At 49.3% G+C, this 14,887-nt stretch overlaps 1 protein-coding gene across 1 annotated transcript; it reads left to right on the top strand.

The window, feature by feature from the left end:
* Nucleotides 1–1,325: 1,325 nt before the first annotated feature.
* On the top strand, nucleotides 1,326–12,116 carry Gm2a (GM2 ganglioside activator). Its single transcript, XM_038327007.1, has 4 exons — nucleotides 1,326–1,531; nucleotides 6,904–7,065; nucleotides 10,121–10,303; nucleotides 10,613–12,116. Exons 1-4 carry the CDS (start codon nucleotides 1,451–1,453, stop codon nucleotides 10,766–10,768), a joined length of 582 nt encoding a protein of 193 aa, XP_038182935.1. The 5' UTR covers nucleotides 1,326–1,450; the 3' UTR covers nucleotides 10,769–12,116.
* Nucleotides 12,117–14,887: the final 2,771 nt, after the last annotated feature.

The following is a 14,887-nucleotide window of genomic DNA, read 5'->3' as shown; positions in this document are numbered from 1 at the left end:
GGAAAAATCGGGGAAGATAAGGAAAAAGGAGCCTCTTCACCTGGAATCTGGTTGGAGCAGAAAAGCAAGAATGCCAGCAGAATTACCTACTGCCTAAGGCACCACCCCCATTCCTAGATAGAAGTCTACAATTTTCTGGAATTCTTACTAGAAACTCCATTTACCAAGAAGCACATGCACTCAGCCCCTTGTGCAAGTTCAGGTGCTTCTGATTTTAGCTGACCAGCTTGGAACCCTGCCCAAGACACTTCTGGAGCCAACCTGCAAACTTAGTTATCAAATAAAGAAACAGGGATTGGGTTCCCAGAAACGTGGAGAAATAGAATTCCAAAAAGCTTCCTTAAATCTTTTGTGAGAAAAGAGGACTCTTGAAACGCGAGTCTTTGAGAAGGCCAATCAACCCTCCAGTGTGTCTTAACTTTCTTCTGAGCACCATTTTTGTCTCATAAACCTCATGCTTAAATCTGTATTCAAATATTTTTTAATAAAACCACCAACTCTGCTTCACTACGCGGCTATTCCTGAAATTCCTTTCAGCGACGAAGTTTGGTCCTAGCGGAGGTCTTGAACTCCTCAGTCTGCTGCAGTGGCAATGTTTGCTATCTCTGTCCTCTCAACATTGACATTTCTGGTATTTTGTTTGTGCTTTGGATATTAAATTTTGGTAATGTTTTAGCAAAAGATCGCAGATCGCGGTAAACCCCACTGTACTCTCAGTTCAACCCCAGGCGCAAATGTTCCCTCCGGACTAATGAGGCCAATCTCCTGACTTTCAAAAAGCCTCAGGGGCTTAGCAAAAGTTGTTAAAAGTCAGACCCCAGGAGTCACGGGTACGGTGGAAGCCGGAATCTGGCAGGGACTTTTGTATTTGTCCAGATAAGAATCTGGGAGGGGAAAAAATCAGAACCTCAAGAAGATAGAAGCCATAGCCTTCCGAAGGCTATGGATCCTCCCCAGCGCTTCGCCCCGCCCCCAGAAAGGCCCCGCCCATCTTCCCCACGCCCCGGCACTCAGCCCCGCCCCACCCGCGGGTTGATAACTGCTTCTCTACATTCAGCCCCGCCCCCACCCCGCCCCGCCCCGCCCTCCTCTTAGCCACACCCCTCACGCAGTCCCGCCCCTTGCGCTCGGCCCTTCCCCGACCTTTTAGCCTCGCCCCTTCCCTCAGCTCCGCCCTCAATCGGCCCCTCCTCTCGTAGAGCCTGTTTTGTCCTCGGCACTCAGCTCCGCCCCTTGCTCCGCTGGCTCTGCCCCTGCGGTAGGCCGTTGAGGGTGGGGCTGAAGCGGGCGGTTCTGGGGGCGTGGCTGGAGAAGTCCCTCCTGGGGCCTGCAATCTGGGCAGCGCGGGGCGGAGCGCTGAGCGCGGGCCCGGCTTTGCAGAGCGACCTGCGGGCTTTAAAGGCGCCTGTGAGCGGCAGTTTCTAGCTCGACCGTGAGGGCCTTCGTCGTCATGCATCCTATACCGCTGCTGCTCGTGCTGGGCTTGCTGCTCGCGGGCCCCGCCACCCCTGCGCGCCTCGGCCCGAAGCGCGTGAGTGTCCCAAACCCTGGAGTTGCGTTCCTGAAACAGACCCTCTGCTGCAGCTAAGGACCGCTTGGTTCCGATTGTTCTGGAAGGACTCCTCTCCTCCGATTGCTTCTGTACCATCCTTTTTGGGTGCAAAGCAGCAGTGCAATCGCACCGGCCGCAGGCCCAGGTTCTCAGTCTGTGACTCGCTGCATTACCTACTGGTCTTTTCCCCTGTTTTCTGCTTGACTCGGAGGTCTTCCTGCTTGTGGGACGGTTGAATCAGACCCCGAGGTCCAGATTTGGCCACCAAGGGACTGAGAATCAACCGTGGGATCCCGCTGTTTCTGGTTGTGAGCTACTGAGGCTCCCTCCACCCCCAAATCTTTCATTTCCCAAGTCTCTTTTCTGCTCCTGTGCCGCATACCTCTGGGAAAGGGAAGTTTGGTCATTCTGAGTAAAAAGCCCAGTTCCATTGCCGTTTGCTGTGGCAAAAAGGGCTAAATCCTCATCCTCCAGCTCCTTTCCCTTCAACCCCCTCAGGGAGGTTTGTCTAAGCCTGGAGCGGTAAAGGGAAGAGAGAGACTGAAAGTGTTGTTGGTGGTGGGGCGGTGACTTCTGATTCCTCTTCTGTTGTCGATTGTGGATAACCCGATCCTCGGTCTGCTGTCTGTAAAATGGGTGGGATGCCAGCACAGGGTGGGGACTTACATGAAGGAGATAATTTTGTAGAATGCCAAAAGAATAGTAAGGTTGAGGCCAGCACGGACTTCTTGTTTAGTCTGGAGGCAGGAAGTCTGTTACAGGTGGGAGGAAGGACCTTTTAACTTCTTTTGCCCAGAGGCTAGGCAACTTGTCTCTTAGAGTCCTCAGCAGCAGCCTTGTGAGGTAGAGCCCAGTTAGAGACTGGGCCCGAGGATATCTCTCAGTCTCCTGTGTGCTTTGCCTGAGGGTACCATTTAACTTCTGGAGCTCAGTAGCCAATTTGGAGGCTTTGTGGGCACCAACTTCCTTCTGTCCATTAGGGACTTACTCAAGGTGTCTCAGTGAGTGTTCCTTTTGAACCTTACCTTCTGCCATCTACGTCTTCTCAGTAGGCTTATGTGCTCAGAACCTGACTTTGCAGTCATGGGCTGGAGGAGGCTGTGGAGTGACCAGTGAGTGAGTGAGCCTCCCTGAGCCCTGGCTTCCTCTTGTATTGTTGACTGATCTTGTGACCCTGGGGTGTGGAGACTCTGGGATAACAGCAGAGTAGCTGGCTCTGTGCCAGGCAGATAGGAGGCAATTACTAGACTCTGTGTTATATAGTGGGTATCACTTATTGTATACCTACTGTGTACTTTTCCTCTTTAAACGTTTCTTTTCAGCCAGGCGGTGGTGGTGCACATGGGAGGCAGAGGCAGGTGGATCTTTCCAGTTTGAGGTCAGCCTGGTCTACAAAGTGAGTTCCAGGACAGCTAGGACTGTTACACAGAGAAACCCTGTCTTAGAAAAAAAATATCTTGAGAAAGGGTCTCTGTAGCCCCAGCCAGCGTAAAACTCTGTATGTTACTAAGGATGACCTTGATCTCTGACCTCCCTGTCTCTATCTCCCAATTGCTGGGGTTACAGGGAACTTTTCTAATGATCTTAATTCTGGAATAATTTATAAGGATAGGATTGAATTTCATGTATTTACATAATTGCCCTTGTTACTGTCGCAGATTATCAGTGTATGTTCGTTAAAACCATGAAGCCAGTGTGAACTGAACTAGCCTTTATTTGGGTCTCATCAGTTTTCCATGAATGTCCTCTTTCTGTTCCAGCACCTGCTCGGGGTACCATATTGTCATCCCTGTCACATCGTCCCACTCTTCTTAGGCCTGGGACAGGAAATTTAAATGAGCTTGGCCCTCTTTAGGAGCTAAGTCCTGTTGCTTTCTGTGTACAGACTTTTTAATTCTGGCCATTGTCCTGGCAGAAGATATAGTTGTGCCTATTTGCACAGCGCAGAAATTGACCCTCCAGGGCTTAGTTACCATGCCTGAGGCACCTGCTAGGGAGAGCGCCAGCAGCAGGTACGTGACTTTAACCTATGCCCGGAGCTGGCCCTATCTTCTGCCTATGTAGCCACATCTTTCTGTTGTCACATTCTGGCTTGTTCTTCCTGTGTCTTGGTCTAGGCTGGGGAACGACATCTCCCAGGTAGGCACCGTTGATCTCCATCCTCCCTTTCCCCATGGGCCTGGACTCAGGTGCTGGAATGTGTTACAGCTGCTGCCGCCCAGGCCCTCCCTGTCAGTGGGCAAACACCTTGTGAGAAGCTTCTAGGGCTGGGTGAAGAGGTGCTCAGGAGAGGGTGGAGGATTCTAAAAGGGCACTCTGGAAACTTCCCTATGCCCAAAATCAGTCCTCAGTGTGAATCAGGCTGCTGATTTGGGGGAAGCAGCCCCCATCCCCACTATTTCAGCCATTTTTTTTTCACTTGGTCTTATGACCACCCTCCCCCCCTTCTCCTCCAAACGTAATACTTTCTTCTGAAGGTGTTCTATTGCACCACGGCCAAGTTGGTTCTCTTGAATGTGAGCCATGAGGGCCTATCTTAAATGAGCCTGCTACCCCTCCAGTATCAGCCAGGTCCCTCATCCAACATGGCTAGTCTGCTGGTCTTTCTGCAGTGCCTCAACCAGCTGAATTTCTTCCACGGGATCTTGGCTTGTGCTCCGTCTGTAGCAATGGCTGACTTCTCATCCTGAAAGAGCATCTTAAGTGTCTCCTCTTAACCACCCTCAGTAATACCTGAGTTACTCCCCATACCTTCCGGATCCTCCCATCCTCCCTGCCTTTCTCTCTTCCTTTTTCTAACCTTTGGTACTCGGGTTTGAACCCAGAGCCTCAGGCATACTAGCCAAGCTCTCTACCTCTGAGTTACCACCAGCCTGGGTAATGTTTATTTACATTAGACCATCAGCCACACAAGGCTGGGCAGGACTGCTTCTATTGTTTACATAGTCCTTAGTCCAGGACCTGAAATAGTTGCTCCATAAATACTTGTGGAATGAAGTTTGAGTAAAATATCTGCTGGTACCTACCCTGGCCCTGCCTTTCTTAGTCACAGTGTGGCCTTTCATTCCAGGGAGCAGAAGCCCATGCCGAGAAGCTTGAGCATGGAGTTTAACAGGCTCCCAGGGATATTATGGAGTTGGTGGCAGGAAACAGAAGCCAGGAGGGCACATGGCTGTCATTCAGTGAGCCAGCTCATGCTCAGTGCCTGACACTGTGTCATGAGTTCTTATATATGTGTTCTCACCTTTTTGCAACAGCCCTGAGAGGAAGCCATAAGGGCCTCCACTTAGAAGGTGCGGAAGTCAGGATTCCAAGGCAGTATGTGTGCCAGGCTGTGCTTTCAGCTCAGGTCTGTCTGACTGGAGCCTAGTTTTTCTGAGTAGCATTCCAGGCTGTCACCGAACTCACTGTGTACTTGAGGATGACTTTAAACTACTGAGCTTGTTTCCCATCATGAGTGCTGCTGGGATTACAGGCCTTGTGTCCCATGCCTGATTTTATATTGCTTTTTGTTCTGTTTTGAGGACAGGGTCTCACTATGTAGCCCAAACTGGCTTCAAACTTGAAATCCCCCTGCCTCAGACCCCCAAGTGCTGGTGTTATGTCACCATGCCTGTCTCCTTCAGTGCTGCAGTAGAACGTATGGGTGACTGACTCTGTGTCCCTTTTCCATAGGACAGAAGAGGCCTTAGCTGCGTCTCTTAAACTTGAGTTTGGTGTTGAGTCACAAGTGTACATGTTTGGAACTCAGATTAAAACTTTGGACCCAAGATAGTGCCAAGCCTCCTGTCACAGGGTCACACAGCTTCTTGTGTCTTAATTCCAAAATCGGGCAGAGAGAAGCTGTGGCTTAGCTTGGATCAGGTATTCCTTGGGTCCTGATGGCTTATGGGTGTGTTAAGATGGAGACCAACCAGGCTGGGGTGCAGGATTTCCAAAGCCCGCATGTGGATAATGGCAGTGCTGAGGATCCTTGTGGGTGGCCTTTGAGGCCTGTGCGTGTACATGAAAAGAGAGAGATGGAGAGGGGAAGGGAGGTGTGGGATGAATTCTAGATCCTGAGGTAAGGATGGTCACATGAGGTGGACCTGGGGCACATGGAGGAAGGTCAGGAAAGGGCTTCTGTAGAGCAGTCGTGGGTGACTCAGGTTGGGGATCTGGTGTGGTTCATGATATGGGAGTAAGAATGTGCTTGCAAGATGGGAAAGTCATTTCCTGGGATTGCTCATCATTGAGGGACCCCTGTAGGTCTCGTCTTGTGGGTCCTGTTTGTTCCCTAAAGGGTGAGGCTTGGGTTACTGTTGTTCCCCACCCCCGGGTTAATGTGTTCCCCATTGTTGCTAGCCTTGGATTGGACATGGGGTGGGACATGACCAGGCTCAATACAAGGGTGACTCTTCCAGGAGCTTGACCTGTGCTGACCTAAAACTGGCTGGAAAGAAATGGGTGGCAGGAGGGTGGGGATCAGAGGAAGAACCCCCAAAGCTAGGTGGGATTAATTCCATATTTAAAAGAATATTTAATTTATTCATTGGTAGCTTGTGTATAATGTATTTAGATCATTTCCAGTACAATCCCACACCTTCCCCTCCAATTGCGCAGCACATCTGCCTACCAGCTTCATCTCCTTCATTTTAATATAATAACCCACTGGATCCAATTAGTGCTGCCCATGTGTACATTGACTTAGGGTGAGGGCTACTATGAGTACCTCCCCTCCACATACAAATAAGGAATTCCCCTCAACTGCCAGTACTTTTTTAGCCAGAGGTAGGACCTTCCTCCTTCCCCTCTCCTTCCCACCTTTCCTTCCTCCTTCCTTCAGTCCATCCTTCCTTCTTTCCTTGTAGCCTAGGCTGATCTAGAGTGACCGCAAACATTCCATCATCTTGCCTCAACCCGAGTGCTTGCATTATGGGCTTACACCACCACACCCAGCTAAGTTTCCCCTCCCTTCCCCTAGACAGGGTCTTAAGCATTCAGACTGGCCTGTAATGGGCTATCTAGTTGAAGATGATCTTAATTCCCAATGCTCCTGCCTCCATCTCCCAGGTGCTGCCTCTGCCACCACACTGGGTTTGTGCAGTGCTGGGGATGGAGCCTAAGGTTTCCAATAGGCCAGGCAAGCAGTCTACTAACTGAGCTACATCCCAGCCCCTTTCATTTTGAAGTTCAAGGTCTGTTTTAATGGACCTTCGTCTCACACTTTGAGAGGCTGTCCTTGGAGTCCTGCCTGAAGAATGGGTCAGAGGAGTGTAACTGTTATCACGGGGCTCAGAGGGGCGCGTGCAGGCCTAAAAGCTAAAAGCTTCTTTTCCTTCCCTTCCACCTTTGTGTCCGGTTTTCCCTAGCCTCCCCGACTCAGCAGCTTCTCCTGGGATAACTGTGATGAAGGAAAGGACCCTGCAGTGCTCAAAAGCCTGACACTCCAACCTGACCCCATCGTCGTTCCGGGAGATGTGATTGTCAGTGCTGAGGGCAAGACCACCGTCCCCCTTGTTTCTCCTCAGAAGGTGAGTCCTGGGCTAGGGGGAAGAGGTGCAGGGAGTGGGCAGCCGGCAGGCACTGCAGGAGGTGCACACCCATGGGGGTTGTGAACCTGCCACCATGCCTAGCTTCTTATAGATGTCTGTCTGCCTTTCTTTCTTTCTTTCTTTCTTTCTTTCTCTCTCTCTTTCTTTCTTTCTTTCTTTCTTTCTCTCTCTCTCTCTCTCTCTCTCTCTCTCTCTCTCTCTCTCTTTCTGTAACTGAGGATGGCCTTGAACTTCTAAATCTTCTGCCATCACCTCCTGTGGACTGGCATTACAGGCATGCGCCACCTTGCCTAACTTCTTATAGATGTCTTTTTGTTTGTTTGTTTTGTTTTTGTTTTTTTCGAAACAGAGTTTCTCCGTGTAATAGTCCTAACTGCCCTGGAACTAGCTCTTGTAGACCAGGCTGACCTCAAACTCACAGAGATTCACCTGCCTCTGCCTCCCGAGTGCTGGGATTAAAGGTGCATGCCACCACCACCTGGCTCTATAGATCTTCTTGTAGTCCAATTCCTCGATTGCTAATTATTGTTGGCTGTTATGAACCCTGTCAGAATCGTCACACACTTGTACTAATGAGACAACGTGATCAATCTGGAGACACCATACAAGGCTAGGAGTTGTCCTTATAATGTTCTATTTATACTTTTATGATTATGTAGGTTCACATTAATTTTATTTTTTATTATTATGTATGCAATAATAATAACTCAGGGCCTCATGCTTGCCTGCCAGGCACTTTATCTTTCCCTAGCCTCACTTATTTTTAATTAATTTATTTTTTTGAGATGAGATTTCTCTGTAACCATGACTGTCCTGGACCTCATTCTGTAGATCAAACTGGCCTCAAACTCAGAGATCCACCTGCCTCTGCCTCCCAAGTGCTGGGACTAAAGATGTGCACCACCACTGCTCTGCTGACTCTTAGATTCTTGACCCTAGTGGGCTTCCTTATGATATAAAAATCCAGAAACAGTCCTGTCCAAGTGGAGGAATAATGACCCATGTTAGGAGAGGGTAGCCAAGGGCCTCAGGAAGTGCCTACCAATCCAAGACAGAGGCCTGGGGTCCTGCTCGCAGTGCCTGTCTCTCTGGTCTAAAACTGAGAATAGTGAGTGGCACACACCTTAATCCCCAGCATTTGGTACAGAGGCAGGCGGATCACTGTGAGTTTGAGGCCAACCTGTATGTTTATAGTGAGTTCCAGGACAGCTAGATCTATATAGTGAGACCCTGTCTCAAAAAACAAAACAAAAATTGAGGGGAACCTCTGTGCAGGGCAGACCCTATTAAGGGGGTCTCAAGAAAGAGGTAGGTACTGTATAAAACACCCCACTCTGGGAGCTGAGGAAGGAGAGACTGAAGGAAGGTGACCGACTTCCTCAGGGGCAGAATTAACCTTTCAACCCAGGCCCTCTGGCTCTTCCTGATCTGAGGAGGAGTAGGCTTGCCCAGAGGAGAAGGCAGGCTGGGGGAAAGGGTGCTGTGCAATCAGGGTGGATTCATATTAGTTAATAGAGCAGGTCAGTGAGGTGAGCAGGAGTCAGGCCATGCTGACATCACCCTCTCTCAGCCAGTACTCTGACATGAGGGCATTTGAAGATGCAGGCAGGAGCCTGGGTCTAGTGGAGTCTGGAGGAATAAGGACCATACCAAGATTTATTTCTCAGGAGTGGAACCCCGGCCAGCGTGATGGCCCACAACTGTAATTAATCCCAGCATCTGGGAGGTGGAGGTGGGAGGATTGGGAAGTCATGGTCATTTTCTGTTATACAGCAAGTTTCAGGCCACATAAAATCCTGCCTCAAAAACACCAAAATCCAAACAACACAAAGTGAAACCCCGAAATAAAGCGAGGCTGAGACTGGAGGTTGCCAGCATGTCGAAAGGGATTTGAAAACTGTGGCTTCCGGGTTTGGGAGATGGCCTAGCTGATAACATGCTTCCTGTGCAAGCATTAGGACTTGTATTCAATCCCCAGGACCCATGTAAAAAACCAGGCGTGATGTAGTGTGCACTTGGACCTGAGGAGGTAGAGATGGGGGGATCGCTGGCAAACCAGTCTGGATGGATCAGTAAGAGACTGACTTAAAAACCAAAGTGGAGGGTGCCGGAGAACACACACACACACACACACACACACACACACACGCACACACAGAGCATCCTGGCTCTGAGAGACAACTGGCATGCATGACAACTTATAGAGTTAATCTTCTGCATGTGCCTAGTGCAACTGGGCTGTTTGCCTGAGAGGCCTGGCTGCTCTCCTCTTTCAGGTAGGCAGTCATTAGAACAGGAGTGGGATCAGGGTAGTTGGCAGTGGGAAGATCACTCTAGAGTTCTCATCCAGGTGAGTCTGGGGAGGTCATTCAGCTCCTGTAACTGGCCGCAATAAGGCTCACAGACCAGCCTCAGAGTAATCTCCCCATACATTTCCATTGGTTTGTTTGTTTGTTTGTTTGAGACAGGGTCTAGATTTGTAGTCCAGGCTGGCCTTGAACTTGCAGTTCCTCCAGGGTACCAGGAGCTGTGCACTGCTGTGCCTAGCTGTGTTTCTATGTATTACCCTGTCATCTGTGCTGCAACAGAGAAAATGTGAGCCAGAAGCAGCCAACAGAGAGAAAGACCCTATCGCTGAGACTGGATGGCAGGCATGTGCCACAGTCAGCCAGCTAGTAGACAGTGACATTGGAGAGTGACAACTGGAAGATGGTTTGTGGGTCAGAGAGAAGGGACATTTGATTATCCGTGACCACCACACTCTCAGGAAGGGTGAATACTGGGACTCAGTGTCACCATCCTCCCCCTTCCCCCAGCTAAACCCTACCCTGGAGGAAGAGACAGAAGGGAACTGTAAATTCAAGGCCATCCTGGTCTAGACCCTGCCTCCAACAAACCAATGGAAATGTATAGATTACTCTGAGATTGGTCTGTGAGCCTATTGCATCTGGTTGTAAGACGAAACTTCAAGAGGCAGGAGCAGAAATGTGTGCCCTGGAGCTCACACTGTCACCTTGGTCCAATCCTGTGACAGGTGGAGCTCACGGTGGAGAAGGAAGTGGCTGGCTTCTGGGTCAAGATCCCTTGTGTGGAGCAGATAGGCAGCTGTACCTATGAGGACTTCTGTCAACTGTTGGACCTATACATCCCCCCTGGAGAGTCCTGTCCGGAGCCCCTGCACAGCTATGGGCTGCCCTGCCACTGTCCCTTCAAGGAAGTGAGTACTGGGGTGTCAAGGTACTAACTACTCCTCTGTGGTAGAGAGAGAGGGTGTGGCCTTCTCATGCTGCATATTGCTTCTGTGGGTATATGAGAACTGTTATGTTGGAGGCCAGGGGCCTTGGTGTATCCATTGGTGGAATGGGGCAGCTTTGTGCTTAGATATGACCAGTGGTGCCCTTTATACTTATCCAGTCTGGAAAAGCACTATGGCAGCACTCCTGGCTCTTAGCAGAATGGAGAGAAGGGCAGATCATAGCTGTAGGTGGGTAGGCTACCCTGACCTGGGCTCACTTCTTCCCCTTAGGGTACCTACTCACTGCCCACGAGCAACTTCACAGTGCCTGACCTGGAGCTGCCGAGCTGGCTGAGCACTGGCAACTACCGCATCCAGAGTGTCCTGAGCAGCGGTGGGAAGCGCCTGGGCTGCCTCAAGATTGCTGTCTCTCTCAAGGGCAGATAGCCTGGCAGCAGCCACCACAGAATGAAGGGGCACCAGGAAGGCATGCCTCCTCTTCTGTGTTCAGGGCCCAGACCTGCACGCCCCTAGCTGCATTCTCCTACCGTTCTCTCTCTGCAAATCATTGTGCAACTTGACCTGAGGGAGGATGGACCAGGCTGGCCGACATCTGCTGGGCTGTGAGCCACGCTCTTCTCCACCCTACGACTTTCTAAGAGTTTCTTTCCTGTCCAAAACAGTCAAGGAATGGGAACCAACATGTTTGAGGAATCTTAAGTTCAAACTGACCCAACCTTGGCCTCCTGAAGTTATCCCCACTCCTACCCCTTCTTTTGAGTCACCAACTTAAAACAAGAATAACAGTATTAACCTTTCTCATTGCACCCTAAACTTTTCCTCCTACGAAGAGGCTTAGCTAAAACATCTTAGTCTGCCCCCTATTAACTGCCGCGATTAATTATATTCTCTTCCCAGTTTGCCTAGCCACCACAGGGGCTGGATGGATCCAGGAGAGGCAGGGCGGTGTGCGACAGAAACCCTGTGGGAGTCATGATGAGCATGTTCCACTAAGTTCCGTAAAAGCCCAGGTGCCTGCAGGGCTAAGCAGAAGGCCTAGGGAGCCAAGGCAATCGCTTCCAGGCATGGCTTTCACTTTTCCTTTTTTGGCATGATACACACACACACAAGGAGTGGGCTGACATTCCTTCTACTAGACAAGGAATCAAACCCCAAACCCAATAGCACATGTGCTCTGGTGCCAGGTGGCCAGGGTCTGGAATGGCATATCTAGTCCTGGTGGGGAGGAATCCAATGTGAGCAGTAAGTGCCATGTAAGAATGTTGCCAGATAGTCACAATATTTTTTCTCCCTTAGGCTCCAAATCCAGATTTTTATATGAAATCTTAGAATTTTTAACTGTTGGTAAAAAATGTTTTTTATATACTGTACAGGCCAGAGGGGCCACAAGGACTTGTCTGGGGGCTCTCGGGCTCACAGGTGACTGCTTTCTCACACCTGTTCATCTTCTCAGTCTCAAGTTACCTGGCATCATCTCTTCCCTCTTCAGGGTCAAGTCCACGGTGCCTGACCTCAAAGAGGGCTCAGCCTGCACTAGTGGAGGTCTAGGTGGTCTCTGAGAGTTGGGCACTGTGCCAGCCTCAGAGTTCATCACCATCAGGGTACAGGGGTTCACTGGAGGGGGGCCCCCAGAAACCACCATGTGGAACAGGGATCCCATGAAAAGAGTGGATCCTACATCAGGTTGCACCATGACAACTTCCTGAGCCTCGGACAGCCCGAGTTCTGGACTGGAAGCCTAGGCTGGCAATAAATCTTTTTAACTTGCTGAGTACCCTCCTTTTCTTGGCTGCATTCTTCACTGGGCTTGGCTGAGTGCTTTGGAAGTTTGTGACGGGCTGTTGCTAGAAGGACTTTGTGGGTGGCACAGGGGGCTCCAGGCATCACCAACATGGGTGCTTGCTTGTGTATCTCAGTAGTAGCTGGGATTTCTGCTTTGCTCAGAGGGTGAGCCTGAGCTCTCAGGGTACGATTTTACTTTCTTTACCTACAGCTTCCCACCATTCTGTCTTTAATTTTCTTCTTTTTCATTTCTTCATTTTCTCCCCCCCCCTCTCTCTCTGTGTGTGTGTGTGTGTGTGTAGGCCAGAGGACACCCTTGGGTGGTTTCCGCTTTTTGTTTGAGACAGGGTCTCATTAACCTGGAACTCGCTGTGCAAGCCAGGCTGTCCGGTTAGCGAGTCCTAGGTATCTGTCTGCCTCCACCTCAGATCTCACCATTGCTGGGATGACACATGTAGTCCATCATGCCCACCCTGGGTTTTACATGGTTCAGGGGATCTGAACTCAGGGCCTCACACTTGTAAGTACTTGATTGAGCCCTCCCCGCCACTCTTTAATTTCGAGATGGGGTCTTGCTCTAGCCTATAGCAAACACCTATGTCTCTAGACTTGATTTCCTTCTGCTTTCAGGATTACAGGCCTACTCCACCATGTCTAGCTCTCTTTTGATTTCTAGTTTGCATTCTGCTTTTGTGCTTTGGTTTCTCACTGGGTGGTAGAGATTAGCCTGGAACTCAATCCTTCGGTACCAGCCTCCTGCGCACTGGTATTATATATGCATGTGCCTCCAAATTGGCACCCACATTCAGAACAGAACCTTACTAGCTCAGGAAATCTTTTTATGTTTGTCATACTTATTAAAATGTGCCTTGGTGTCTCTTGAGGGGTGGAGGTAAGATTGAAGGATGACATCTTAGATCATGGGACAAAGCAGGATGGTGTGTTTTGAGGCCTAGAAAGAAGGAAACGAGGTCTTCGAGAGCAGGCACTTGAAGAGGATGTTGGCCTACCAGCTCTTTCTTGTTTCTCCATTTGCTTCCTGCCCATATGAAGTGAGAACGCCTGCATACATCCCACCATGATACCCTGCTTTCCAACCCTGTATTTATCATTCCCTCATGGTACCCCAATTTCCCAACCATGCTTACATCATCCTGTTATACTACTCTGCTCTGCCATGCACCCTCCTGAACACTGGGATTAAAGGCATGTGTCACCAGCCCAGTCTGGAAGGTGGGTTTTTATTTTTCTTTGTGGGGTTTCTTTTTTCTCTTATATTTGTTTTGATTTAAAACAGAGTCTCAATGTAGCCCTCGATAGTCTCAAAGCTTCTGTGAAGTTGAGAATACTGATATGTGAGTGTGTGTGAGTGTGTGTGTGTGTGTGTGTGTGTGAAATTTTTATTTTTTGAGGCTAGATCTCCCCGTATAGCCCTGACTGGCCTTGAATTCTGGCCCCTGAGTGCTGGGATCAAAGGCATGGACTCCACATTAAGAGAATGCAGGAGTTAACTTGGAGCCAACTTGATGACTAAGTCTTGGTCAATTTGAGCAATAGAAAATGACAATAACTCATTTGACCTTTTTAAATAAGAACACAGGATAGAGCCCTGTATACAGTGAATCTCAAGGAAAAACAAGTAGAAAATGATCAGCAGCCTCAGGAGTGAATGTCACAGGCAAGAATCCCATGTGGATGCTAAAGCCTAGGATGAGACAGCACAGAGCAAGTGTCTGCATGCTTTAAGCATCTTAACCTGGCAGGGTGTGATAGCTCACACTTGCAATCCAGCCCTTAGAGGATTTTTAAATTTGAGGTTAGCCTGGGCTACTGTTGAGACCCTGTGTCAAAAACAAAACAAAACAAAACCCTATAAAATGAAGTTATTGAAGGACATAGGTCATGTCCCTGAGATTCTCTTTTGAAGTATGTCATTTCAATATAACCATGATCAGACCGCCTGGAACAGCTCTCCAAGGTCAAGACCAGGAATAGTAAGGAAAGATCTAGAGACAGTCATATACTAGGAAAGAATAAAGTATAGAGATGTGCTGTGTGATCCCCATCTCGGCGCTGGCTCAGAATGGCCTTTTAGCCATGTTAATAGAGTGGTTCTGGCTGTGGTTGTGGAGGGTGGGTAGCATTAGTGACAGGCATGGGAAGCACATGCAAACTATTCTGTCTTGCTTTGGAGGTTTTTCAAAATAAAAGGGCTGTGAGACTGCTTTGTGGAAGTTTCTATTAATTCTTTTACATGTATTTAGTGTGTATGTGCAGGAAAGCGTGAGTAGTAGGGCATTTGTGCCATGGTACATATGTGGAGGTCAGAGGATAACTTGGGAGTCAGTCTCTCTCCTACTGTGGATTGGGGATTAAATTGGTGTTGTCAGTTTGAGTGGTAAGTACCTTTACATGTTGAGCCATCCCAATACCCAAATAATTAAAAATTATTTTTAATTAGCAAACACTATCCCATTTCATTATTGCATTTTCAAATAAAATTTGCTGATTCTCCCCACCACCACCACTGTGTCCCCCTCCTGTGGGTCCTTCCCCTTCCAGTCAGCGCTGTGTCTACATCACTCAGGGTGCTTTATTGCCCTCCCCCATACCCTCCCCCACAACACCAATTTCTCGGTCTCACAGTCCCTTTCCGGTTTTATTATCTGCACCCACGCACGATGCACACAGATCCCTCTAAAGAGGAAGAAGACCCACAGATCTGAGCCTGCTCATATGTTACTTCACCCTGGGAAGGAGATG

Source organism: Arvicola amphibius, chromosome 4 (assembly GCF_903992535.2).
Source record: "Arvicola amphibius chromosome 4, mArvAmp1.2, whole genome shotgun sequence".
NCBI lineage: Eukaryota > Metazoa > Chordata > Mammalia > Rodentia > Cricetidae > Arvicola > Arvicola amphibius.
Note: the sequence above shows the minus strand (reverse complement) of the source record. Positions and strands in the feature narration are given on the sequence as shown.

Bases quoted from the DNA above. Each gene is read 5' to 3' on its own strand.
- Gm2a (XM_038327007.1), top strand. From the start codon at position 1,451: ATGCATCCTATACCGCTGCTGCTCGTGCTGGGCTTGCTGCTCGCGGGC. The intron at 1,532-6,903 runs GTGAGTGTCCCA...GGTTTTCCCTAG, and splicing joins CGCGCCTCGGCCCGAAGCGC to CCTCCCCGACTCAGCAGCTT. The intron at 10,304-10,612 runs GTGAGTACTGGG...TCTTCCCCTTAG, and splicing joins GCCACTGTCCCTTCAAGGAA to GGTACCTACTCACTGCCCAC.